General features: G+C 40.6%; 1 protein-coding gene across 20 annotated transcripts in view; it reads right to left on the bottom strand.

The window, feature by feature from the left end:
* The window catches only part of NRCAM (neuronal cell adhesion molecule), a 295,081-nt gene that overhangs the window by 68,155 nt on the left and 200,331 nt on the right, over window positions 1–26,595 (bottom strand). For 17 of the 20 annotated variants that reach the window (XR_005589872.1, XM_039506264.1, XM_039506274.1 and 14 more), the window contains 8 exons: window positions 22,601–22,785; window positions 20,674–20,805; window positions 7,723–7,866; window positions 6,271–6,382; window positions 5,772–5,938; window positions 5,531–5,678; window positions 2,970–3,094; window positions 1,403–1,432 (listed from right to left, as the gene is read on the bottom strand). Coding sequence is in view for 19 of the 20 variants with exons in the window: in XM_039506264.1 (XP_039362198.1) it covers window positions 1,403–1,432; window positions 2,970–3,094; window positions 5,531–5,678; window positions 5,772–5,938; window positions 6,271–6,382; window positions 7,723–7,866; window positions 20,674–20,805; window positions 22,601–22,785 (1,043 nt within the window). In the remaining variant the exon portion in view is untranslated. The remainder of the gene's footprint in view (window positions 1–1,402; window positions 1,433–2,969; window positions 3,095–5,530; window positions 5,679–5,771; window positions 5,939–6,270; window positions 6,383–7,722; window positions 7,867–20,673; window positions 20,806–22,600; window positions 22,786–26,595) is intronic. The other 3 variants (XM_039506292.1, XM_039506363.1, XM_039506372.1) reach the window with 1 other exon arrangement.

A 26,595-nucleotide genomic window follows, 5' to 3' on the forward strand; every position in this document is an offset into this window, starting at 1 on the left:
AAATATAAACTAAACCAGGGTTTCTCAAACAGGGGTCGCCACTTGTGTAGGGAAAGCCCCTCGCGGGCCAGGCCGGTGTGTTTACCTGCTCCGTCCGCAGGTCCAGCTGATCGCAGCTCCCACTGGCCACGGATTGCTGCTCCGGGCCAATGGGAGCTGCTGGAAGTGGCGTGGGCCAAGGAACTTACTGGCCGCTGCTTCCAGCAGCTCTCATTGGCCCGGAGCAGCGATCCGCGGCCAGTGGGAGCCACGATCGGCCGGACCTACGGACGGCGCAGGTAAATACACCGGCCCGGTCTGCGAGGGTCTTTCCCTACACAAGTGGCAACCCCTGTTTGAGAAACTCTGAACTAAACTGTTAATATACAATACTCTGAATGCATAACTATGAAATTGTTCATCCAAAATCACTGAAAATCATTCATTATATTAATAATCATTTGGAATGAAAGACCGGAATAGTTCCATTGAGGTCAATGGGACTTATTAAAGTGAATAAAGTTACTCACATTTTTAAGTGTTTGCAGTATCAGGTCCATAGTACCATATTTTGCCTTGCAACGCAAATTCAAAGAATATGATAGTAAACTAAACGCCTTATTCAGGATATTGTAAAAGATTAAAATCTAGGCACTCTTTTGCCAAAACTTTAAAATTCATGTAAAATGTTAATGAGAAGCAGAAAAGAACCTTGGTAATAAAGTCTGATTTCATTTCCAGTGTGGAATAAAATCAAGACACTTATGAGATCAATTCTTTGGCCACTTTTAAGGACCCCTTTCCACAGAGAAAACAGGATGCCTTTTGACTTGGCAAATATCTATCTAGGGCCATGTAAACTGCTGCAATTAGATTTTCAGAGTTCGTTTAGCTTATGCTTCTGCACTGTGGAAGCTAGAATTAAATGCTTCTCTCAATGAAGTCAACAGCAAAACTCCCTCTAATTTAAATGATGCAAGATCAGACCTGTACTTGTTTTTGATGTGAGCCTTCAGGACACTGTTGAACTTTGTTTTTCCAGTATTTGTTCTGTATTACAGATTATTTACAGAAAATATATTGCATTACTGTACTTAGTATAAAGAAATTTAATAATACTGTAAACAACAAATTTAAAAAATTGTTTAAAAACTTCGTTTTTCTATAAATTGTATACTCCCAAATAATTTAAAATAGCCTTGCTGTAAAATTCTAAAGGCTAATACTATAGTAATGAAACAGTTTGAACAAATAGCTAATAAGAAAATAGTATGATTGCACAGAATTCTCTTCTGTTTTAAAAAAAAAGTTGGTAAAAAGGCATGAAACAGAAAAAACAAAAACAAAGATGACACAATTTGCAATAGGCAAAAGTGTGAAATATGTTTGGTAGATGATGCAGACAGATTTTGTATTAGTTTACCGTAAATGATAGCTGGAGTTGGGGTAGCAGCTGAAAAGGACATTAATATAAAGGATTTAATCAAAATTAGTAGCCAAAGAAACATTATTTTACACATAGTTAAAGATTATATTTATTAGCGATAATAAAGTAAAGTTATTTTTGCTACAAGAAAGGGTCAACTTTAAATCATGCATTGACAATTTTTTATTTTTTGCAAGAAAAAGTAACCAAGTTTTTTCACATGAAAAATTAAATCAAGAAAATAAATACAGTAAACGACTCTTACACAAATTGGACAAAGGTTTTTACCCTTATTTTTCATATGGACAAGGTCAATAACAACTAAAACTGGCATTTTGCTTATCTCACCCTTGAATAGTTGTTAAGACCACTGTAGAATGTTAGCACACCAGTAGATTTTGGTTTGAGACTCCTGCTAGCTTCTCTAGCTAAGAATCACACAGACTATATATTGAAAATATACTTACAAGGTGGGAGATGATAGATATTGGACTGAAGTAAAGATGGTTAGAGAAATAAAGGAAGTAGTGGTGCCTTCTCAAACACTCAGTGAGCAGAGTCAATAGCTGCTAGAAGAGTTTAAACTCCTGGGGACTGATCCTGAGCTGAACTAGAGTGCTGGTAAGCAGGAGGATCTCCTTACGTGGGTATTGATTCCCCCCACAATTGGTGTCCCCAGTCAGCAGAAGGCATGCGCTGGAGATATATCCACAGTACACTGCACTAGAATCATAGAATCTCAGGGTTGGAAGGGACCTCAGGAGGTCATCTAGTCCAACCCCCTGCTCAAAGCAGGACCAAACCCAACTAAATCATCCCAGCCAGGGCTTTGTCAAGCCTGACCTTAAAAACCTCCATCAGTTCCTGGCTGGTGGACTTCATAGCTATTTCTTAATTACAGGAAGCCTAGCTAAACTGAAAGAAAACTAGTCTAACAGAAATCCTGGAAGCAAGAGTGAAAGTTAAACAAGCATATTGTTCAACTTGTTTGAAGCAGAATGCAACTGCAGAAGCTGGCAAGAACCTTAAGACAACCGGTGTTGGTGCTGAAATACTCTGCAGAGTCATTGGTCAACTGCATCAGCTCAAGTACAACATAGGTAAAATCCCACCTACTATGAGATTGACCTTGTCCCATTGGAGACACTTTCTGTTCAAAAAACCAGAACTGCTTGTTCACATTTTATCTTCTGCTTCATACACTACTTTAAAAATATCAGACAATATAGGCAAGATTGAATATCATTTATTTTTTATCTTAAAATTGAACTGAACGCCCAAAGAGCGTATATGAATTGGGGTGTTTTTACAAATGCTCTCTTTTTACAATAAACTCATGACCATCAGAGGATATCAACTTCACATACATAGCATCAGGGCCTTCACACCCACCGTATGTTTTCTCTTCTCCATCCATTCTCTCCTTATTAAATGTTTATTGCTTTGCGACAGCAGCTTTTATCAAACTCTATTAGTGTCCATCATATCAAATCTAATACTGCTTTAACAATATATACAACACAAACACAGCTTTGCCCTTACACCATTTTAAAAGCAATCTTACCAACAACAGTGAGTACGGCACTTGCAGAAACGCTGTCCAACGTAGTATTTGCTACACATGTATAGGTTCCATCATCCTTATCAGTTACATTCATGATGGCCAAACTATCTTTATGAATAATAAACCTGTAAATAATACAATCATGGAATTTTCATTGTTATAAAAAGTTGTGTATAAACATTACCAAATCCTAATGATGGCTTAATATTTTTGTGGGTACCAGCAACATCTCCATGGCTTAATGTATCTTCAACATTTGCACGATAACTACATTTTTACTAATAGGTAACATCAGTATTAAAATGTGTTTTCTTTTCTGAACGACACCTCTCTTAGCAGTTGATTCGGACCTCTGATCTGCAAATGTGTAGCACCAAAAAGTGTTGCTTTTGCATCTCAGAAGCTTGCAGAAGCCTTCAATCCTAACTGTCACTGCAACAGGATACTGATGTCCCCCAAAAGACAAGACAGGACACATCACCAACACACAACTAGAGCTGTGAACATCTGATCAGATTTATAATGAATTCACTTATTCTGAGTTTGCTAATCTTTTGTAGTGCTTTCTTCAAACACTTGTTTGATCCAGTTTTACTGGAATAAAAGTTCACAGAAAGTGAATTGCAAAGTCTTACATGTACTTGTGTAATATGCCTAATTGTGGAATATTTGCATATACTATTTGCTTTAACTTTTAAAAATAAAACCTTTCAATGTTTCTGCCCAAAATCACGTTTGGGATCCTAGAAATGATTCACCCATGCATGGTAATGAATGTAGGGTAAACACTGACAGAATATGCTAAAAACATTAATAGGCAGACCCCACCGCAACCAAATCCATACAAAGATATGCTTTTCACTTTTGGAACAAAGAACTTACTTTGTGGAATTTGTCTGTATTGGCAGGTTAACATTAGCATAATATAAACTTCAGCCTAAGAACCCTAGCCAAGCTTGACTGTTGCTAGGGCTTCCCTACAGGACCTCCTCTCTCCTAGATCCCAAGCTCCTTCACCCACCCATCTGCCAGTATGATTTAACAGTAGTTATCTTGCAGTTAAATGTAGAGTTTTAGCCTAGGAAGCCCTCAACAAAAAAGTCCTCCATTCTCATACAAGTTGCTAAAGTCGGCCACATGATTACAAAGCTCTAGTGTTTTCTGGATCAAGAACAGAAAAATTACTCTCTCTGTGGTGATTTAGAATTTCAGGCAGAAGGGACCATAACTTCACATAATATAACCTCCTGTATAGCGCAGGCCTTTACATTTTGTCCAGTTACCTCTGTATTGAACCCAATAATCTTTGTTTTACTAAAACATAACTTGTGTTTGGCCAAAGCACATATTCTAGTAAGGCATCCAATCTTCAATGGAAGCCACCAAGAGAAGGAGAATCCTTCATTTCCCTTGGTAGTTCGTTCCAATAGATAATCACTCCCACTGTTAAAAAATTGTGCCTTATTTGTAATTGGAATTTGTTGGGCATCAGCTTCCAGCCATTGGTCCTTGGGATTCCTTGTATTTTTTAAAGTACTTATAGAACCTGTTAAAGTACTTATACATAGTAATCAAAGGATCGCTCAATCTTATTTTTGAAAACCTAAACAGATTCAGTTCCCAATCACACACTATGAGCCATTTTCTCATGCCCTCAAATGTTTTTTGTGGCTCTTTTCTGCACCCATTCCAATTTTTTCAACGTACTTATTAAAATGTGGACACCAGAACTGTATACAATATTCCAGGACCAGTCTCACCAACCCATATACAGAAGTCAAATCACTTCCCCACTCCTACTCATCACTCCCCTGCTCGTTTTGAATATCAGCACAATATTAGCACTCTTCCAGTCTTCTGAAATTTCCCTTGTATTTCAAGATTTATTAAAATGAACATCAGCAGGCCAGAGATCTCCTCACACAGCACTTTCAAGATTCCTGGGTGCAACTTTTCTATTCAGTTTAAAATGTTTGTTTCTAGCCGACGTTGTTTAATGACATCCTTAGTTACTAATGGACTAGAAATTACCTCATCATCCTGATGTGATACAAGTACATCATTCTGCTTCTTTCCAGATACAGAATCAGAAATATTTATTGACCACTTCTGCCTTGCCTGCATCACAAACAATTTTACCATCTCTATCTATTAATGGGCATATACCATTGCTATGAATTCTTTTGCTCCTAATATACTTTTAAAACCTCTTCCTTATTGTTCTTAGCACCAACCATGGATTTTTCCCTGATGTCTTTAGCTTCCCTTATCAAATTTCTATTATTCAAACCTCTAATTTATTTTGATTGCTATTTTCCATTTTTTCCATTGGTTAAATGTTGCTTTTGCATTTCTAATTGCTGCCTTCACTTTGCCACTGTATTAGGATGGGCTTTTAGGCAAAGACAAACATGGGTCTGATGTTGTTATTGATTAGTCTTCTTGTGGAAGAGTTACTCAACATGTGTGGCCTTGCACATTTCAGATGAACAGGAGAAACATGAACAACAATGAATTTAAAAATACAATTACAAAAAACAAAATAAATAATTTATCTCTACCTTTCATCATCTGGCAGTTCACCATTATCCTTCACCCACGTAATAGTTGGTATTAAGGTAGGATCGTGCTTTATAGTACACTCAAAGGAAACCTGGCCACCCCTTTGAATGATTTTGTATTCAGGCTGTTTAATAATCATTGTTGGATCTGAAATTTAAAGTTGCTATTAGACATTTAAATTGTTTGAAATTCTGGGTTAAACTGTGATTACAATGGTTTAAACGATGATTGGTTTCTTACCTTTGACTTCTAGATGGACCTCATTTTGTACCTTTCCTAATTTATTCCTTGCTACACAGGTATATGTGCCAGTACTATCCTTTTGTGCCACAGGAATTTCCAGAGTTCCATTGTCATGGAAAACATAAAGATCTCCGCGCAGGATGCTCCCTTTTACTCCCTTAAACCTTTATATTAAAAATTGTATCATTATCCAATATCATGCACTAATTCAATCATATCTAGTGTGAGAAAAGCAAATTTTAGAGTACTGCATAAGAAAATACAGATGTCAAGTAAATCCATGTAGTGAAATTTAAAAGGGAATCTATCAGTAATTTAATTAAATGTTAAATTACATAAATAATTTAATGTATCAAGATTGTAATCAGTGCATGTTAAAAAAAAGAGTGCCCTACTTTATTTTTAGAAAAAGAAATCAGAATAACAAAAACATTTAAATGATTGCTTTCAAGGAAAGTGTATGCCTCTTCAGAAGTACTTATACACAATGACTTACCATTCAATTTCAGGCACAGGTGAACCAAAAAAAGCACAATCTAGCAACGCAGGATTGTTTGCAATGACTTGATATAATTTATTAGCAGGAGTCAGAATTCTTGGTGGCTCAGCTAAAAAGACAACACAACACATTTTATTTTATTTATCTATATATAAGGCATATTTGATTATGAAGATCAGGATTTGCCTATAAAATTACATATTTACACCTCTCTCTGAGGTGACTTAGGAGCTCTGTCTAGCTCTGCTGCTGGTAGTCTGCAGAAGCTGTAATACAGAGGAATCTCCCTGTTACAAGTAAATACTTCCTTCTTGTTTTGCAGTGAGCAGTAGTGATAGGCGCTGAAGCATGTGACTTCACTGGAAGAATTCAAGTCAGAAAATGCTCAAAAAAAGGAAGCAAGGTCCATTGGGCCAAATATCAATGCCCCAATGCAGATAACTGATTTGAACACACAATTACTAGGATGTTCTACAACCCCTGTGTGCAGGGAAGCAGCACACACCAGGATCTGGGGTTAAACTCTTTGGTGAAGCACCTTTCCTTTCCTCTGAGGCATCTTGCAATGAAAGAGGGTCTTTCCTTGGCTCCATCTGCTGAACTCTGATCTTTGGAACTGATTCTGATGTTTCCTCATGGTGAGGCTTTACAAGGTGACCTCTTTCCAACTTAGATTTTACAACAAGCTTAAGCTCCCAGGGAGGCACTGAAGGCCATACTATTCATGGCTGGAGATACCTTCTTAGGAGAAGGTCTCCCTGACTCAAGCATAACCAGATCATCTTGCAAGAGCAGCTTCTGAAACAGCGTCTTAACATCCTTTTGGATCCTTTTTGAGAAGATCTTAAAGGTGTTGCAGGCTTTAGCTGAGTGTCCTTTACCTTTTTCATGACTATCTGAAGTCCCAGTTCTTATGTGGATCAAGAAAACATTTTTGTTTTAACAGAATGTTAAAAAAATTAAAATGAAACATTAATTTAAACCTAGTACTAATTAAGTCTTTACAGCTATTTTTGTTTGCCTGATTTAACAGACAAAGGGGACAAGATACTTTCATGCCTGCTTCAGCAGAGGGGAAGGAGGAAGTTAGAGAGAGTAGGGTATCTATGCTCTTCATCTATAGAGTGAGGGCTCAAGGGATATGCTCACACTCTACTCAAAAAAGTTCTGTAGCTGTATGGCTGGGCATGCAACCCCTACAGTGGGGATCTGTGGAGACCATATATGAAGGAGAAGAAAGAACTGTGTAATATAGGGGTTTATTAGTATTCATAATCACTTGTAATATAAAATATTTATTTTATTAACATTTATGTTAACTTAACCAGCAATATTTTTCTGTTACTTACCATTGCAGAAAGTCTGGATTAAATTAAACAATATCAGGAAAATTTACTAATCAACAACTCTTAATTAAGTTACAGATGAAAAATGAAAGATTGATCTTACCCAAAACATTCACAAATGCATTTGCCAGCAAGTATCCATATTCATTAGAGGCATTGCATTGATAAACAGCACTTGATCTTTCTTGCACATCAGAGAAAATAATGGTATCACCATCCACTTTTCTGCTAGGATCTTCCGGGGCAACTATATGGGTTAAAAAAGTGTATTTATTCTTTCTTAAATTGTTATTAAGATGATGAGTACTATATTTGTGAAGGGAATGAAATATTATGAAAGACAGAAGTATTTCTTGATTCCATCTTCCCAGACTTCCCTTCAGTGGTTCACCGTTATATCATGAAGTGATTTAGAAGGTTATCCAGATTCTATACTTATTCAGTGCAAACTGGATATTGTCCACTGTTCGTTTCTGATTAAGGCGAAAGCATGTGATCCATGTAATTTGAAGAGGAAAACATACAAAAATATACTGATGTATTTACGATTCAGGCAAACAAAGATACAGATGCAGATATGTAAGATTGGGATAAGAAAAAACCACCTTCTTAATGCCAAAAGAAAATTAATTTATAAAGATGGGGAAAGTTTAGAATATTATAGGAACTCAAACTGTTCACATGTTCTGCTATTCTTAACAATAAATATGTCTAAAAACATAAAAACATAAAATGAAAGATAGCTTTCTCCACATGAAAATTACCTCAAATTAAACTATAATAGGTCAGATGCATTACTGGGTACGAGTTCTTTGTGAACAAACTAGGAGCATTTACAGAAGTGGTGTTAGTGATTCAGTAGGTGGCACTCTTTCCTCTGAATGAGTACTGAACCACTGCCAGTTGTAAACTGTTCTGTAGTGCTGCTGCATGGTATTAAACAGCTGCTGAGTTCTAGAAGTGGCATGGGATGCTGTGGGATGAAATATATAATGCCGAGTAAATGACAGACATATTATTGAAGTTACTGGACCAAATATTGCTCAGTTATCCCTGCACAACCACAATAAATAGAATCTAGCCTATCAGATTTTGTTGCATATAAATACACAAAACTACAGTTTTAATGTATTTGCAGACATCACATTTTTGGCAATATCTCCCGGGTCTACATCCTCTGATATTATCTGTGAATTTGAGAGCATAATTAAGCCTGAAGAATGCATTGTCAAAGATATAATTCAGGCCAAGAGAGCTGAAGAGAAATAAAAAAAAGAAACCATAATAAGAACATCCACTGTTAAATTAGCAAGGATTTTTTTAAATGATCTAAATCTTCATGCTTAAGGGCATAACCTAACTTCTAACTGAAAGGGATTAGGAATTAATTTCCCATATAGTTTATTTCACAACTGCCTATCATATGGGTTGTTTTCCTTGTGTTCCTTATACTAAAACATCTGGTACTGACAACTGTGACAGACAAGATAGTAGACTAGAAATATCTCTGGTCCAGTTCTGTCTTTCATTATGACCGACTTTCTTCTGCTCAAATGGCTCTCATCTCACTCTGATTCCAAGGCTTAGTTTACACAAGGAAATTGCACCAAATTTAACTAAATCATTTTCTAAATACATTTTTCTCATCCAATTCCTGGCTGATGAATGGTTTTCTTCTCAAGCCCAATCCATCTCCATTCCTATTTCTGGGCCACCATCACTCTGTTGTTGGGGTTAATCGCCTTTGCTTTGCTTCCTTTTGTATCAAAAGTTCCCGGTCTTCTCATATTCTATTTCAAGACCACTTTTACCTTAATTCTGCCCATCACCTATATTTCAACTGACTTAACTACCTGGCTGCTTGGTTGTTCACAACATCAACACTTGCCTGTACTTCAGAGAATCCCACTCTCTTTACTACTAAGTACTCCTGATTCAAAACATGTTGCCAACAGACATGCCAAACCCGTGAAAAACAATGCAGAAATGTGGCTTGTTTTTTGGCTTAATTGGCTTGTGAGTTGCTTTTGGCTAGTTTTTGTCTTGTAGCTTGTTTGTCTTGTAGCTTGTTGCTTCTTTTTTTTGATCGGCTCCTGGCAAGCAGGGGCAAGGGGGGGGGGAGAAGCAGGGGCAAAGGGGGGAGACAGTCAGGGGTGCACAACGGGCCCACCACAGTCCCAGACTGCATGCCAGGGGGGATCTAGTCACATAAAGTGTTGTGGTTCTTAGGGATTGGCTCGTTTTGGCCTTGTTTTGAAATGGGATTAACTTGATTTTTGGCTTATTGTGAACGTCGGGGTGCTTATTTACCATGTGAAAGTTGGCAACTGTGGTTGCCAATACTGGCCCTACTAAAAATGTGAAGGAGCCATGCTATTTCATATGTTCACATGCTATTTCAAATGTTCACATGCTATGTCAAAGATCTTAATTTTATGAGGACATTTCAAACTCACAAAGTGAAACAAATCCTCCCATCCCCTGAAATTAAATGCTTAAACAAGGTCTCAATATAATCTCCGAGGGCATATTTACTGTGCTAGGCCCTGATCCTGCAAAAGAACTTTTGCAGGCACATATTTCTGCCAGTGTAGATCCCTTTTACAGAATGAAATACTTTGAGTTGACTGGCAAAACCACATCAGTTTACATACCTGTGTACTTAAAACAAATCTTCTTTATATGGAATATGTATATTCTGTGTGATTAATTTAGGAATTCATTTAATCAAAGTGACTATACTGGCATATAATTTAGGAGCTTCTGTAATATTCATGAAACTTATGATTCTTTTACTGTATTCCTCAACAGTTAACTGTCTTTGGGCAATTACCACAGACTTATAAAGATGTAGCAGTAGCACATAAAAGAGATGACATTATTTTTGGAAATGAACTATTTTTTGCAAGCAAGAGGAAGGATTTGACTTTTAAGATCAGTTTTGTTACATTATTTGATAATTTGTAAATCATGTTCACCACTGTGGAAGGAAGCAACTGAAAATAAGCTAATGTTTACACTTTTATGACAATGATGCTATAGGTAGCATTGAAAAGCCACTTTTAATATATGTGCCATTTTCTGTTGCTTATAACTTTCCGCACAAATTACTTTTTCGGATGAAATTTCTCACATTAAGACTCAGTTCAAAAGTTAACTTGTGTGAGGAGAATGGGGTAGGGTGAGGTGAGGGGGTTGTTAAAATTCCATTCAGATGTGTTTGAGATGTCAGTGTGTGGAAAGAACAGTCAAAAGTGACTGTTTTTTGCATTCCTATCTAAAAGCTGGCTAATTTTTAGAACTTCAGTGAAGCTATGGACTTAAATCCCAATCCTGAAATCTGATCCATGTGGACAGACCCCTGACCTCAAGCAGAATCATGACTTTTGTTCACAAACAGAACATGGATTATTGGCATGTTAGACAAAATCTGAGTTAGAAACATTGATAGCAAAAGTAGCAGGAAGCTGCATATTGTTTAAACACAGTGTGCAACTTTCTGCTAACGGAATGATCAGGACTTGCTCGAGGAATTCTGCTGCTCTAGACAGACTCGTAAATATCTGTCCCTGACAAGTCCACATTTTGCTCCCACAACGTTCCTGAAACCCTAATCCTGCAAATACTTACTCACATGATTACATATTTGCAGGACTGAGACCTGAATGCTTTCCCACTCCCAATATTTGCAGTATCCTTAGGTGCATATTTGCTTTCTGTATGTTGAATCTGCTTTTTATGTGCTTCTCCAAATATGCAAATAAATACAGCACGTTCAAATACAAAGAAAGCTATATATTATGTCAGACACTCTCTTCATCTTAGCTAGTCATTCCACACCATAAGTCTCCCCTATGTTGATCTGAATCTATCATCATTATTAGACTGCACATCCAGTTCCACTTTTGCATGATATCCCCCATCTCCTAAATAGCACTGGAAATTTCTTACAATAATATGGTTATTTGATTGGCCCTAGTAGCGCCAGTCTATTTTCTTTTAAAAAGGTAAATGCAACATTATAGATACAACTGATTAAAAGCAACATTATGGTTAGAGTTGGGTGAAAAATGGAAAAAAAATTCCACAGAATTGTTTTTGCCATTTCTCATTGAAATTTCTAACTTTTCTGATGAGGTGTATTTACTCTTTAGATTGTATATGTACAAAATTCAGGAAGTTCAGATTTACGATTCTCAGAGCAACAGTTAGTTGAGTACATTGCATGTCCAGTACATATAAACGTAGATAACTAGCAGTCAAAAGAAGAAAAGAAGAAAATTTTACCCTGATTACCAAGAAAAAAATCCCTGACAATAAAATATTAGGGCCTGAATTAAAGCCCACTGAAGTCAATTGAAGTCTGTCCATTGATTTCAATGGGCTTTGGATCAGGCCCGAAAATGTTGTTGAATAGTCTTCCCAAGGAAAGGGGGGAAGTTACATTGCTTGGCATATTTAACATTCGACTAGTCAAACATGTAATAGATGTCTATTAGAGAATAACCCCGAGAATGGAGATGGGCTGGATGGCCAAAGATGTATTTTTCCACCTCTGGTTTCTATGAATTTCTGATTTATTAATTATTATTATTATTACTAATAATACAATGGTCAAGCCATTGAGTGTTCCCAGAATCACTGAGTGACTTCCTCATATGGAATGGGTTACCTAGAGAGGTGGTGGAATCTCCTTCCTTAGAGGTTTTTAAGGTCAGGCTTGACAAAGCCCTGGCTGGGGTGATTTAGTTGGGGATTGGCCCTGCTTTGAGCAGGGGGTTGGACTAGATGACCTCCTGATGTCCCTTCCAACTCTGATATTCTATGATTCTGTGATTTCCATGTCTGAAATGAAGAAGCCACCAAATAGTAACGTCACAGAACAGATGGTATTAAATATTCTCAGCAATGTTTATTTAAACTGTTAGTCCCACAGCAGGGTCCTTGTCTTTTATTTGCCTGTAAAGTGCAATGCAGGCCCAGGATACTACACAAATTATTGTCAGAAATATGCTACTTGGAACACAACCATATTTTGTAGGGTAGGCTGCTAACTGTGTTTCTATTTGATAGGGAAGGTGATAACAAGTATGTTGATGACATGCTCAGATGCTGCGTTGGAGACTCCCTTGAGCTAAAAGCTAACCCAACATACTAGAAGGAAAATAAACATAGTAACCTGACTGCTTTTTCACATATCAATGACAATATGTACACCTTGTCTTTCTGCTCATCTTGGAGCGTAATCTTACTTTGATCAATAAGATGTCATAAACAATACACAGTAAAAGTGGAGAAGAATTTCTCTTTGGGATGGAATAGCAAAATTAATTACTCTAAGTGCCTTTAGATGCCAAAATCTTCTTTAACATGGTACATTTATGAATCAAGAGCAACCATTTCTGCCATGCTTTTAAAGTGAGCAGGTATGATTTCTGATAAACCTTTCAGAAATAAATTTTTATTTTTTCAACCCCCAAATAAAGTCCAGTAAGATAGGGTTGGGACTCATAATGGTATACTTATACTCGATGCATGATACTAACAGCATAACAGAAGGAAATGTCGTTAAACTGTGATAATTCACAATCTCTTGTTCATCTTTTTTAAAAAGCTGTTATAGTATAATTTTGCATCAGGGTAGAAAATTAATCATTCAAAGAAACAAATACTTGATATGAATGTTGACACTGAACATATTTCATCATAACTGTAGAGCCCAGATTGTCAAAAATATTTCTCATAGCTTATGCACATTTTGCAGTGAATGTAAACACTATGGCGCATATCAATCACAGGTCTTATAAACGTGATCCCTAGCAGATGGTGCTGAAGACCAACCAGAGATAACTAACACATGAGCATATTCTGAAGACACAGTAGATCCTGTTGTTGTTTCTGCTGAGATAATATAATAATGATAAGCAGTCTTTCTTATTGACATGAATTGAAATACTTGGCCCGTCTAGCCTTCATACAAAATGCTGCTGGTCCTCATGTAGGCTTTGCAAGTTTTAGAACAATCAAAATATCATCTGTCTTATAGCCATTAATGCTAAAAGTAATGTTATTTATTTCATCCTACATGCCTCTTCCTCCAGAGGATCACATTCATAACCAATATGTAAAAGTTGCAATCATATCCATTACTTATCAGTCATTTCCCTAGTTAAAGTTATAAATGTATGATCCGGTATTGCTGAAGGAGGTTGAAACCATAACAGTCAAATAGGATCATAGTTAATTATTTGCATAATTGTGGTGACACTATGCATTTTATTAGCTATATTTGCAAGGACAGAATGGGGACAAGACAGTAAATACCAAATAAAGTACAGCGTAAGAGAAGAATGTCCTAGTGCTTATTAGATTTAAGTAAATTCTGTTGGTAACTGGCTGAATCAAGATGGCATCATAACCAGAGTAATCCATATCTTTGGGACCTCCAGGTTTCTCACATGCTCTACCTGAAACTAACTTTGAAGACTACCCAAAAGCTACAGCTAGTGCTGGATGTGAATGTTCTCCTGCATATAGGTTGTAGCTGCAATTACGTTACATTTATATTAAGTAAAGACTGTACTTGCAATTCAAGACACGACACAGGTATATGATGGAGTATCCACCCACATAAGGCCTGAAAGGGTCAAAGTGGCCAGGTAGGCCAATTAGCTGCCTAGGCTGCACCTGGAGAAGCCAGGGAGATGGGATTAATTAGCCATGATGTTCAGCTGGACAGGAAGAGGAAGGGCCTGTATAAAGCCCAGGATCTGAGAGCACAAAGGGATGGCACTTTCTGGGAGAAGAGAGGTGTCTTTGGGGCTATAGAGATAGGAAGCCTACAGTTGCTCCCTGGTTGGAAGGAGTTTGGGCTGGTAAACCAGAGAGGTGGGAGAGCCAGAAAGACAGGAAAGGCTCAGGGGAGATGCAACAAGGTATGGGATAGGGCAGACCCTGGCTGCTGACAGAAGGGCCCCTGAGCTGGAACCTGGAGTAGAGCGAAGGCCCAGGTTCCCCTACCAGCCACTTGGGAAGTGGCGTGGACCAGACAGCAGAGAGTGGACTGCCTGGGACAGTTTGCCTTGGAAGACTTTGATACCCCAGAAGGGGAGGACCTCAGTGATTTGGCCAGAGGGCTGAGTCACTAAGAGGAAGCTGCAACCCCTGGAGTGAGAGAGGCCACAGGATGGGAGATAATGATGAGTCAAGAGCCTGACAGAGGAGGGTGCAGCACCTGGAAGGAGCTAATCCTCAGAGCCGCCAGGAGGAGGTGTCACCTGCCCCTCCACAGTTTGGTGGAGAATGCAGACGGGCTATTACCCCTTATAAAAGAGATTGTGTAAGAGATTGTGGTGGACCATAAAGGACAGTATAAGGCGGTTACCCCTGATACAAGGGGAGTATGGGAGGCAATAACAGAAAAAAAGGAAAGAGAAAAAGGAGTCATAGTATGTGAAAGTCTTTTTTGATGAAGGCACTTATACCCTCCCAGCCTGGACTCCAGAATCATCGCCCCTGCAGATGAGGACTGAGAAACAGCCAGAACGGATCCAGATCTTGCTGAGGCAGCTGCTGGAGAATGTGCAGAGACAGCGGGAGGCACATTGTTACCTGCAAAACTATTTGACACAGCTGGCTGAACAGCACTGTATTTATTTAAGCTCATGCGTGAAGAAATTAGAAGATGCTGCAGAGAGTGGAAAAGAGGTACCAGGGCCAGGAGGGCAGAGGCCTGGCCAAAGGAGTGGTATACCTGCATGTGAAGGGGACGCCTGAAAAGACAGTGCCCCTACCTGTATAGGGAAGGAAGCCCCAAAGAGTCCAACCTGTGGGGAGAACAGGAAAGGGAGGGGCATGTTTTGCCTGTGGTCAGCAGGGGCACCTAAGGAGGACATACCCATATATAAGCTGTAATGTGAAGGCAAGCCCACGAGAGGGGACTAGACAAAATAAGGACAAAGCATGGCTGGCTGATGAGGCAAGGAAAAAGGTTTGTTTTGGGTTCCACAAGATCGGCCATATAAGAAGGCACTGCCCTGTTAAGAAAGGATAGGGTAGCAAAGGGGATAGCATGGACCCCAGTGAGATAGGAAAAAAGAGGTCAGAAGGTAAAATGATTGGGATGGAGAAGGCCCAAACAAACATAGGAATGAACACAGAAATGAAGGAGGCTATGATGGGAACTTAGACCCTGAGGGAAAGGGAGCTGGGGGATTCTGCGGAGCAAGTAAAGATGCTGCAGGAGAAATTAGGAGCAGCCAAGCATACCTTACAAGAAGCTGTAGAGGATTTAGAACTGCAGTGAAGTGAGTATCAGGACACCATCAAGGAGAAATGTGGATTGCTCCTCATGGTGGGGGACCTTGAGCAATAAGAGCCAGAGGAGACAGACAGATGAGGTCTCTTCACACATAGGCTGCAGGGTGAGAGAGGACAATCTCACTCCAGGAGCTGCAGCGTCCTCTTCGTGACTTGCCCTCCGGCCAGGTCACTCTGGTCTTCCCCTTCTGGGGTATCAAAATCCTCCAAGGCAAACTATCCCAGGTGCAGCACCTGGAAGGAGCTAATCCCCAAAGCCACCAGGGGGAGGTGCCACCTGTCAGGAGTGGACCCTGTGACAATGTATAATTCACTTTACATAGTTTGGGCCTGGAAACTTGAAAGGCTGCCTCTCTCCTACATGCTATCCTGAGGTTTAAGACTGATGATCCTGAGTAATGGTGCCTAGATTTAAATGTCTACGGGCTGATGGTTGAGAGCCCCGAATGTTCTCCATTGTCCATTGTAACCAAAATCTGTAGCTCCTTTGTGCAAATCTACTTTCTCAGACCTTTGATCAAAGTGGCTAAATGTCACATTATGTATTTAGACTATATTATGGGACGAGAGTATTTTTGGTGGGTTTACTCAAGATGTTGTTTTAATTGCATATGTTCTGTGGGGAAATTAGGACAGAGAAGCTCTTGGCCTGTAATTGGATTGTGTGCTTTGGAGGAGTAGGGTAAGTGTTGAAGGTAGTTAAGCAGGACTTGGAGAAGTTCTGAGCTGGGCAGTGGAAGGGCCAAGTTTGCAGGGTCGAGAGAAGGGAGTAAAGAAGTTACTTGGTGAATGAGGGTGTGGTTGAACTGGTAGTTGATGTGCATGACGGTGAAGATAGTAGCTGAGAGGTGATTTGGTATGAGCTAGACTGGAGGGGCAGAAGTTGGGACTGGGAGAGAACAACAAGGAGACACAATGTTAAGAAGAATAAATACTGTTTTCTCTCATCTTGCCCTTTACTGTAAGCCAGCACAAGTTTTCATTCTACAAGAGAGAGAGGACAGAAGACAGAAGAGAGTGACCTTTTATCTTCTTCTTTCTTCTCCCACCAACCCTTCCTTATTCGCCTGAAAAATAGTTCCCTGAGACCTCCCTAATTGGTACCCAGGTTCTCACTCTGAAAATAGTATCAACCTACAGGGGATGTGGAGTGGAGGCTATAGGGTGACAGATTGTTACCTGCAGCCCCACCATGTATTTTGGGCACCAGCAACCACTGTCCACTGGGTACACTGTATGCAGTAAATAAAACCCAGCTTCAATGGATTTCATCCATTTTATATTCATTAGGCCAGATCCTGGCCCATCTGCACAACTCCAGCAGGAATGATGGCTGGAGTGGGGAGTGCGTGCTGACACTGACAGCCAATCTCATTCTCCTATGGGACTGGTCTAATCCAGAATATCAGAGCCCAGTAGCCTCCATCCCACACTCATGTGGCTGGGACCAGCAGAGTGCATGTGCATGTGTAAAAATTCAGGGAAAATAATAACTAAGAATTTTCCTAACCAAGGATTATGAAACATTCTCATGAACAGAGATCAAAGGGTTATCCTTTTCTGTCTTCAATTCAATGTATTATGTGATTACAAAGAGAGACTGAATAAAAATATCATTTTAATGTGAAAAAAATGATATAAGCATGTAAGGAACATATCAAGTGAAGATAATCAGTTTCTTTCAGTACACTATGTCCTCTAATTTTGAAGTGTGTTTAATATTTAATAGCTCAGCCAGTACTATAAACCACTGAACCAATAAATTAGTCTTTTGTGCAGTATTGCAAGTACCTTTCTGAAGTCCAATTATGTCAGTGGCTCCCTTTCCAATTAATTTGGATAGTTACTTCCTTAAAAGTTGAGGCACTTTATGCATGATTTCCCTTTTGTAAACACAGGTTGAACATTTAAACCATAAAACAGTAAAAGACTGTGCAGAAGTATGAATAGTGCAGAACTCAAGTGTTAATTGAAGCACAAGGCAAAGCAGAGTCAGGGTCTGAACTGGACGCCCTTACTCATGCAAGTTATCGTATTTGACCTCAGCTGGACCACTCATATAAAGCAGCAAAGCTTCTACAGAACCAGACTAACACGGCTACCCCTCTGATACTCATATAAAGATTACTCATGTGAATAAGCATTGCAAGATTAGGCCCTTATCATTCCAGCAAATTACTGTAATTATACAATTGTTTTCTTCTTAAAAATGTGATCGTTAACTAAAAATGAACTAAAATTTATTTCTTTTAAAAAAGATGTTTACACCAGGTAACAGACTCTTTTTTGATTAATTTTTTTAAGTGCCCACTATTCCCCCCATTTTTTGCATGATGTTACCTTTCAACTTTCTCCCTCTCCCCCATCTTACTCCTTGATGTTAGGACCTTTCCTTTAACTGAAGCACTGGTGAGAGGCTCTCTCTTCAACACTGCCCCATCCCTTGTCTGACTATAATAGGAAAACAAAGCCGGAAGCATTAAGCATCTCCCAGTTGTGTTTTCCAATAGAAAACTAAAGTACTGCAAACAGATGATTGGGCCACAGGAGGTGCATCATGGGATCTATGGTGACAGAATGTCTTTGAAATTCAAATATAGCAGTTTTGCTTTGAAATGGTGCCACTGGGGTAGCTCTCCCAGAACTGCCCTGCAGCCCAACCACCTGCTTTAGTTTAATAATTTTACAATGATACATTACAAATTCAACTGGAAGCAAGTGGGGCCCCGCCCACATGAATATTTACTATGCCAAGTGAAAAAGAGGGCATGCTGCATTTGCAAATCCCACAGACTGGCTTCAGCTATTTTAAACTGGAACATTTTCCTTTTAGAAGCTGCAGAATTTGTAAGTATAGCACTCTGTCACTTGCCTCCATTTATCTTCTGCACTCCCTCAGATGCCCTGTCATTTAGTTACACTTTGCACTGCAGTAGTCAGCTAAACTCCCAGTTAAATATTTGCAGCTGCTAAGGGAAGAAGGATGGTGGAGGGGGGACAGAACTCTGCTAAGGAGTGAGAGAGATCTGGAACTTCCAAAGATATCAGTGACTCATCAGTATGCAATAGAGGAGGGAGATAGATTCTGATTACCAGAGGAGGAAGGCTGGAATAATATAGGAGAGAGTTGAACAACTGGGTGAGAGTGGAGTCTGCAGTACGAGGGGCAAGATGAACTGTAAGGGCTAACAGAACAAAAAAATCTACATAAAAATAGGGCAGGAAAGGAAATGAAACAGCAGGAGAAAGTAAAGAAAGAAAATTATGAAATGGGTATAAAAATTTATTTGTTATTTTATTAGCTATTGACCTATTTGAGTGTATCCAGTACACTTTTGAATGCTTTGAGATTTACTATTTAACCTCAAGGTTATGTGACTGAGTTAGCCATCGTGACCCAGCATTTTAAAACCTATGTTACAATCTTAATCAAATCATATTTATCACTCACCTTCCCTGGTGAGTGCTTCTACCTTCTCCCCTACAGATGTCTAGCTTACAGCATTATCCCTCAGCTTCTCCTGATATTCTCCTTTTCAGTCACATTATTAGCTGTTTCCCCATACCCACTATCTGTCTTCATTTTCCAAGAGGTTTTACTTCTCTCTTTTGCAACTTCCTGGGATGGACGCTGACTCCTGGAAGTCCTGCTGTCTCTTTCACTGATCTTTACTTGAACCACTTCTTACTTTTTTTTAACTTCTTCGGCAATTTCCCTTTCATACTACACTTTCAAATCTTTAAAGTGCCAGCACAAAATGGCAGAATTTTAGAACACTATCATCATTTCTGACAAAGCAGCTGGTTAGGTTGTCTGGCTTTGTCTTAAGTGTTACGTTGGGAAAGATGAGGAATAAGGGTGAAGGACCAGCAGTGATGATATAATATACGCTGAATATTAGAAGACTTGACAGCATATTGCAATATCGGTGTGTAAGTTTTCGTCAAGTACAGATGTGCTATAGATAGTAGTTGTCTTGCATCCCTCATATTGTGATGCCAGTCGTAACACTGCTAACAAATGAGTGACTGGGGCATCAATTCACAGCTGCTTTTCTTATCCAAATTCACAGAATCAGTTGTTTAATTGCCTTAGGGGTTCATCTCCTCTGACACCTACGTGCCACAAGCTGATTTCCAGACAGCTGCTGATTCATTCAGACAGCCTTACTACAACCTTTGATTGCTGAGAGCTGGAAGGCTAGAAAATATTCCAAATTCTAACCCCTACAGAGGTGCTTAATACAACCACAGAGGTTTATTTTTAACCTCCTACCCCCTTTTCAGTTCTTACACAGAACCAACTTTCCAGTGGGGATGCAACTGAATAGATATGAATCTTAAGAGATCTAATATATATTGCAATGGCAATACGATTAGCAGTTCTATCCCTCCAGTCAGTGGAACACATCACAGCCTTGTTACTAAGACCTCATCTCTATAAGTATTACACTAGCAGAAAGCAGAACAGGATAATGAGTTGTCCACTTCGAAACAGTAATATTTGGAAGTTTCAGCACATTGGTGCACATTGGAGGTAATTTCTGCTGTTTCATCTTCATACACAGTAGCATTTTTCTTTCACGTCATACACATTTATTATTCATCAGGCAAAACATCCTTAAATATGGAATAATTATTCATATGTGAACAAGTTTCATATCCCTTATGTGTCCCTAATCTTTATTGGTTTGTGTTTTTATTCATCCTCCATTAAGATTATTAAAAATCTTACTTGCTATGGGCACACCATTTGTTAGCCAGCTAATATTAGGTTTGGGGTTGCCATTAGCTCTGCAGATCAGGGTTCCATCCTCTCCAGGAGACAACACAAGGTTTCTAGGTGCTGTGATCCAGTATGGAGCAGCTTTGGTCAGGAAAGGAAACACAACAATCAGAAGGTCATACAGCACAGTAGCTATAACTGGCAAAAATGCTGATTTTTATATCTGAATAACTTACTGGTAAAATCATGTTTTGATTAGCTCAGGTTACAAGTGATACAAGCCATTAGGCTGTTAAATAGATGGACAATAAATCATAAAGAATGAATAGCTGTCTACATCAAAATTTTCAAGTAAACAAAATATGATCCTTAACTGAATGTAAGTAAATTCGATTAATACACATCAATGGCTTTAATCCTAATCTGTATTTCTAAAGACAGCAAAAGATAACAGACTCTGGCTTCTGTAAAAGGATTAGTACAGTAGCCTTTCTAATAAGTTTTGAGCTGTCCCTGGTCCTCAGGCCACCCATAGAAGAGGAAGAGAGGGACTGATAATAGGGGAACAGAAAAGTGCAAGCGGCTCAGGCAGGTGGGGGAGGAGAAACAGATTTAGGGTGAAAACCTGGCTCCACTGAATCAATGCAAAAAACTCCCAGTGATTTTAACGGGGTTAAAATTTAATCCTGATTGTCTGAGAAACATAGAGAAAGAGAGAGACAAAATGGACAAGAGATGATTTCCTTATAAGAAAAATAACTTCCATATGCCTATCAGCAGATCCTTTGCAGTAAGTCTATGCAAACCGCATATTTGTCACATTTTGTATAAAAATAAATAAATAATGCATGTGTATTAGTGGACACAGGTGCATGGAGAATTTATCTTTTTTATTTTTAAAAAGGAAGTGGATGATATCCACAGAACCATCATGAACCAAACAAAGTCAACATCAATGTAAACTGGTGTTAAGAGTTGTGCACAAACACTAGCAGCTTACTTAAAAGAAGTGACTCATTTGCCACCTGGGGAATAATCAACTCTCATTAGCTAATTCAAACAAAAGCCCTCAGGCACACTTCAAATACTAACATATTTGAAGTGTCTTTAATCCCCAGGCTATAATACCACTGGACAGATAAAACTTAGTAAAAATTAGTTCGGTAGAACCAGAAGACGGGGATATGAAAAAAGAAAGAGTGAAGCGGGGAAGGGGAGAAAAGGGAAAAGAGAAGGAGAATGGGGATGGGAGGCAGAGGAGGATGAAGAGAAGGAAAAGAGAGAAATGAAGAGAGGAGGATGAGGAGTAGGAGAAGGGAAAGGAGCAGTACAGGAAGTGGGAGAGCAGTCTCTTATGACACTGAAAGAAAGCCTAGACTAAATTTACCACAGGTACCAGTTAGTATTGTATTAATGGAATTCTTTTTAAGGCAGAGGTTCTCAAACTGGGGGTCACAACCCTCAGGGGGTCGCAGGGTTATTACATAGGGGGTCACAAGCTGTCATCCTCCACCCCAAACCCTGCTTTGCATCCAGCATTTATAATGGTGTTAAATATATAAAGAAGTGTTTTTAATTTATAAAGGAGGGTCACACTGAGAGGCTTGCTATTTGAAAGGGGTCACCAGTACAAAAGTTTGAGAACCACTGTTCTAAGGGATAGCTTCAATTTAGCACCACATAGCTGTTTGGCAAAAAACCACCACCGCATACTAATATGAGGCCATCATAAAAATTAAAGACTAGACATGGTAAAGTCTGACTTGTGGGAAACCTCAGTCGATTTAATGACTATTTTACTCAGTTCCTTTTACACTTATTCATCCTTGTAGATATTTACTGTAATATATTTTCCTCATAAATTACATTACTATACATTACTATGTAACCTTGCATTGGGATGCTGACATAAAATTTGGGGTTATTTTAGCATTACCTTTGACAGTTACTGTAATGGTATGGTGAGTGGAACCTAATGGATTTCTTGCTACACATTTGTATTTTCCAGAATCAGCTTCAGAAACCTCTATGATTTTGAGAGTTTTTTTAAAATTTTCAAAAAATGTTCTGTTGATGGGCAGTTCTCCACCTTCTTTAATCCAGCGGATAACTGGTGTGGGTCTACAGAAAGAAAAACACAGATGAGATTAAAGATGAGAAAAACACAGATGAGATTAATTTTTCATGTTTGTATTGTAAAGCTAATTATTGTACTGAGAACTTTGGCCTGGGTTTTTGGGGATAACCAACAAATGTGAAAAATGTCATTTCGAGTAAATCGTAGAGTCATTAACATCAACAAACTTCCTTGATTTAATAATTACAGAATACCTTTTTGTTGAATCAATTGCAATTTACAATCCTTAATGACTCTAATAAAAGATTCAAATACATACGCAAATGTCCTTTATCTAAGCTATGATTATTTATCTGTGGTGGCAATTTGATGTTCATGTTACTTTATAAGAAGAATTTACTCACCTTGTAATGAAGGTTCTTCAAGATGTGTGTCCCTACAGGTGCGTCCCTGCACTGCTGATCAGAGAACTTTGGCAGCAGTGTCCATTAGGTCCGCACATGCACAGTCTCCCCTCATGCTCTGTCTTGAGGCTAACATGTGCACACGGGCTAACCCACCTCAGTTCCTTCTCTACTGCAGAGCCATTGACAAGAACTCCAAAGTAGAGGGGAGGAGGATGGGTTGTGGAGCACCCATAGGGACACACATCTTGAAGAACCATCATTACTGCACAAGGTGAGTAAATTCTTGTTCTTCTTCTTCTTCTTTGAGTGGTGTCCCTATGGGTACTCCACTGTAGGTGATACCTGAGCAGTATCCCTGCTGGAGGGTTGGGGCTTCGGAGTCGGGTCAGTTACAGATGACAGTACTGTGGAGCCAAAGATGGCATCGGAGGACAGAATCTCCAGTGATTGCATAGTGTTCTGTGAAGATAAACTGATGGCCACACCACTGCTCTACAGATCTCTGAGATAGGGACATTCTTGAAGAAGGTGACGAATGAAGAGATCGACCTCGTGGCGTACGCGCAAACAGTATCTGGAGATGTCACGTTGCAAATCTGATAACTTTGTCTAATGCAGCCTGAGACTGACTTAGAGAGTCTCTAGGCTAATATAGCTGAGTCCTAGGAGATTTCTGCAATAGAGAGGAACAGCTTCGGGGACTTCAGGAAAGGCTTTGTTCTATCCAGGTAAAAGGCTAGGTCCCTCCTGACATCTAGTGTGTGAAGTATAGCCTTCCTATTGTCACAGTGAGGCTTAGAGTAAAAAGTCGAGAGGTGAATCATTTGGTTCACATGGAACGGGGAAGTTACCTTAAGGAAGAATTTTGGGTGTGGCCTGAGTGTTACCTCATCCTGAAAGAATATCGTGTAGGGGGAATGTCCATCTGAGCCGCTATTTCTCTTATGCTCCTAGCCAAGGTGATTGCTATCAGGATGGTCATCTTCACCGACAGGCATGTAAGCGAACAGGTGGTCCTGAGTTCGAAGGGAAGTCTAGTCAGGCCTTTCAATACAAGGTTTAGGTCCTATGTAGGTGCAGAATGTCGGGGTTGTGGAAAAAGGTTAACTATGTCCCTGAGGAATTGTTTAGTGGTTGGTGTGATAGCACTGAGTACCCTTCTACTTGTTGGTGGAAGACTGTTATAGCCACTAGGTGGACCCTGAGCAAACAGAGATTTTTTTTTTTTTTTTTTAAGAGTCAGTACATAATGTAAGATGTTTGGAAAGGTCAGGGATGTTGGGGATATTTGTTGGGAATTGCACCAAACCAAAACCTGGACCACTTCTGCAGATAAGTATGGTGTGTATTGTATCTCTGTAACGGGTCGTACTCACCCCTGTGGCGCCTCCTACTGGTTGCTCTGGGGAATTAGCTCTGTTCCAGCCTGGAGCGCCCTCTGCAGGCCGGTGATCCACCTGTTTACTATTGGCCCCGTGTCCCTCCCAGGACCCCGGTGCCCCTTTGACTGGGTCTCCCCCTCCCAGGGGAACCCCCACCCCACTATCCCCACTTTGCCTCAGTAGTGGCTACTGCCAGTCATTATCTAGCCCCACACTCTGGGGCAGACTGCAGTATCAGCCTACTCATCACGGGCAAAGGGGTTTGGACCTGCTGCCTTGGCCTACCCCTTGGTTGCCCCTCGCAACCCCCCAGTACCTTTTAGCCCTCTGCTAGGCCGCAGCCTGGGGCTTTCCAGGCCAGAGCTCCCCAGCTCCTTAGCCTTTCCCCAGCCCTGCTTCACTCGGGTATCCAGTCTAGCTCCCTGCAGCCAGGCCCATCTCTCTCTACAGGCAGAGAGAGACTGTCTGTGCTTCTGGCTTCCCTGCCTTCTTATAAGGCCCTGGGGCTCAGTTTGGGGCGTGGCCCCCAGCTGCAGCCACTTCCTCAATCAGCTCAGCCTTGAGAGCCACTGCTCTCAAGCCCTGCCAGGCCACTTTTTAAACCCCTTCACAGCAGGAGCAGGGTCCACCCTGCTACAATCTCCATCGAGTAGGAGGAGTCTATGTGTTGGAACCATGAGGCAAAGAATCTCCAGGTCGGGATGTAGAGTGCGTCCTTCATTCTGTGAGAGGGGGTATAGAGTGTATCGGAGAGAGACTGGTGGGCATGTTGTGAGTTGTGACAGGTAAGGTGTAGTGGGGAGGCTGCTCCACTCCAGGAGAAAATGGGTTAAAGTAGGCCAGAGACGCTGCGCAGATGAGCAGTCAATCAGGGCCTATATAAAGACTGCAGCACAGAGGGAGATCAGTCTCTCCCTGACCAGCAAGGGAGGAGGACTGGCTCCTCGTAGAAGGAGCGGCACCCTGCTGAGCACTACAGAGCACTGCTGGGCAGGGTACCAGGGCAGTGGGAGCTTTGGCTCACTCTGCCAGACTGCAGGCCTTGAAACAAGGGCTGAGCGGGTGCTAGAGCTACAGGGAAGTGGCCCAGGGAAAGCAGGCAGTGACTGGCAGTAGAGGAAGGCAGCAAGCAACTGCCGCTCAAGGGTCCCTGGGCTCAGGCCCAGAGTAATGGGCAGGCCCGTGTCCCCTCCTCCCCCTTAACACAGCACCTTGCCACGCGGGAGCATGGTCCATGAACTGCACCTTGTCCCTGAGGTAAGGGGCTAGACTTTGGGGTGGCAGGTGCCCATGAAGACAGGTGCAGTCTAGAGTTGCTAATATGCCCCCGGAAAAGGGGAGAATGGGGTGGTGGGCACTGCTGGAGGGCCGTGTCCTGAAGAGGACACTACGGTCCAGATTGCGACACGTGTCCCGGTGGTGGAGATAACACATCAGAGCAGACAACGGGTGAGACACCAGCCAGCAGGAGACGCGCCAAGGTTGGAAGGAGTTAATTCCCAGAACAACCATCAGGAGGCGCCATGGTGATGAGTCCTGACCCCATTACATAAGGGTACCAAGTCTGTCTCGGTCAAGTGGGAGCAATCAATATGACATGCTCCTTCCCTTTTTAACAGAACTTTCAACAGTAGGGTTGTAGTGGGGTAATCACCCCACTCCGACCCTGGAAGGGTGAAAGCAGCCCTGGAGAGGGCTGCAGCTGAGTAAGAGGGATTAAGAATGGCTGGGGAAGCTGAGTGGGTAGCTGACCACAGCTGTGTCCAGCTTAATCAGGGCCCAGCTCGCCCTTATAAGAGGGCTGGGGTCAGAAGCCAAGACAGAATCTCTCTCTAGATATTGAGAAAGATGGGCCTGGCTGCTGGGAGCTGAGCAGGGTACCTGAGCAGGGACTGGAGCAGGGCTGGGGAAAGGCCAGAGGAGCTGGGGAGCTCCGGCCTGGCAACCCCCGAGGCTGCAGACCTTGTTAAAGGCCAAGAAAGGTACTGGGGTTGCAGAGGGCAGCCCAAGGGTAGGCAGAGGCAGCAGGTCCAAACCTTCCTTGCCAATGATGAGTGGCAATTAT

The sequence above is a fragment of the Mauremys reevesii genome, linkage group 1 (assembly GCF_016161935.1).
Source record: "Mauremys reevesii isolate NIE-2019 linkage group 1, ASM1616193v1, whole genome shotgun sequence".
Classification (NCBI taxonomy): Eukaryota; Metazoa; Chordata; order Testudines; family Geoemydidae; genus Mauremys; species Mauremys reevesii.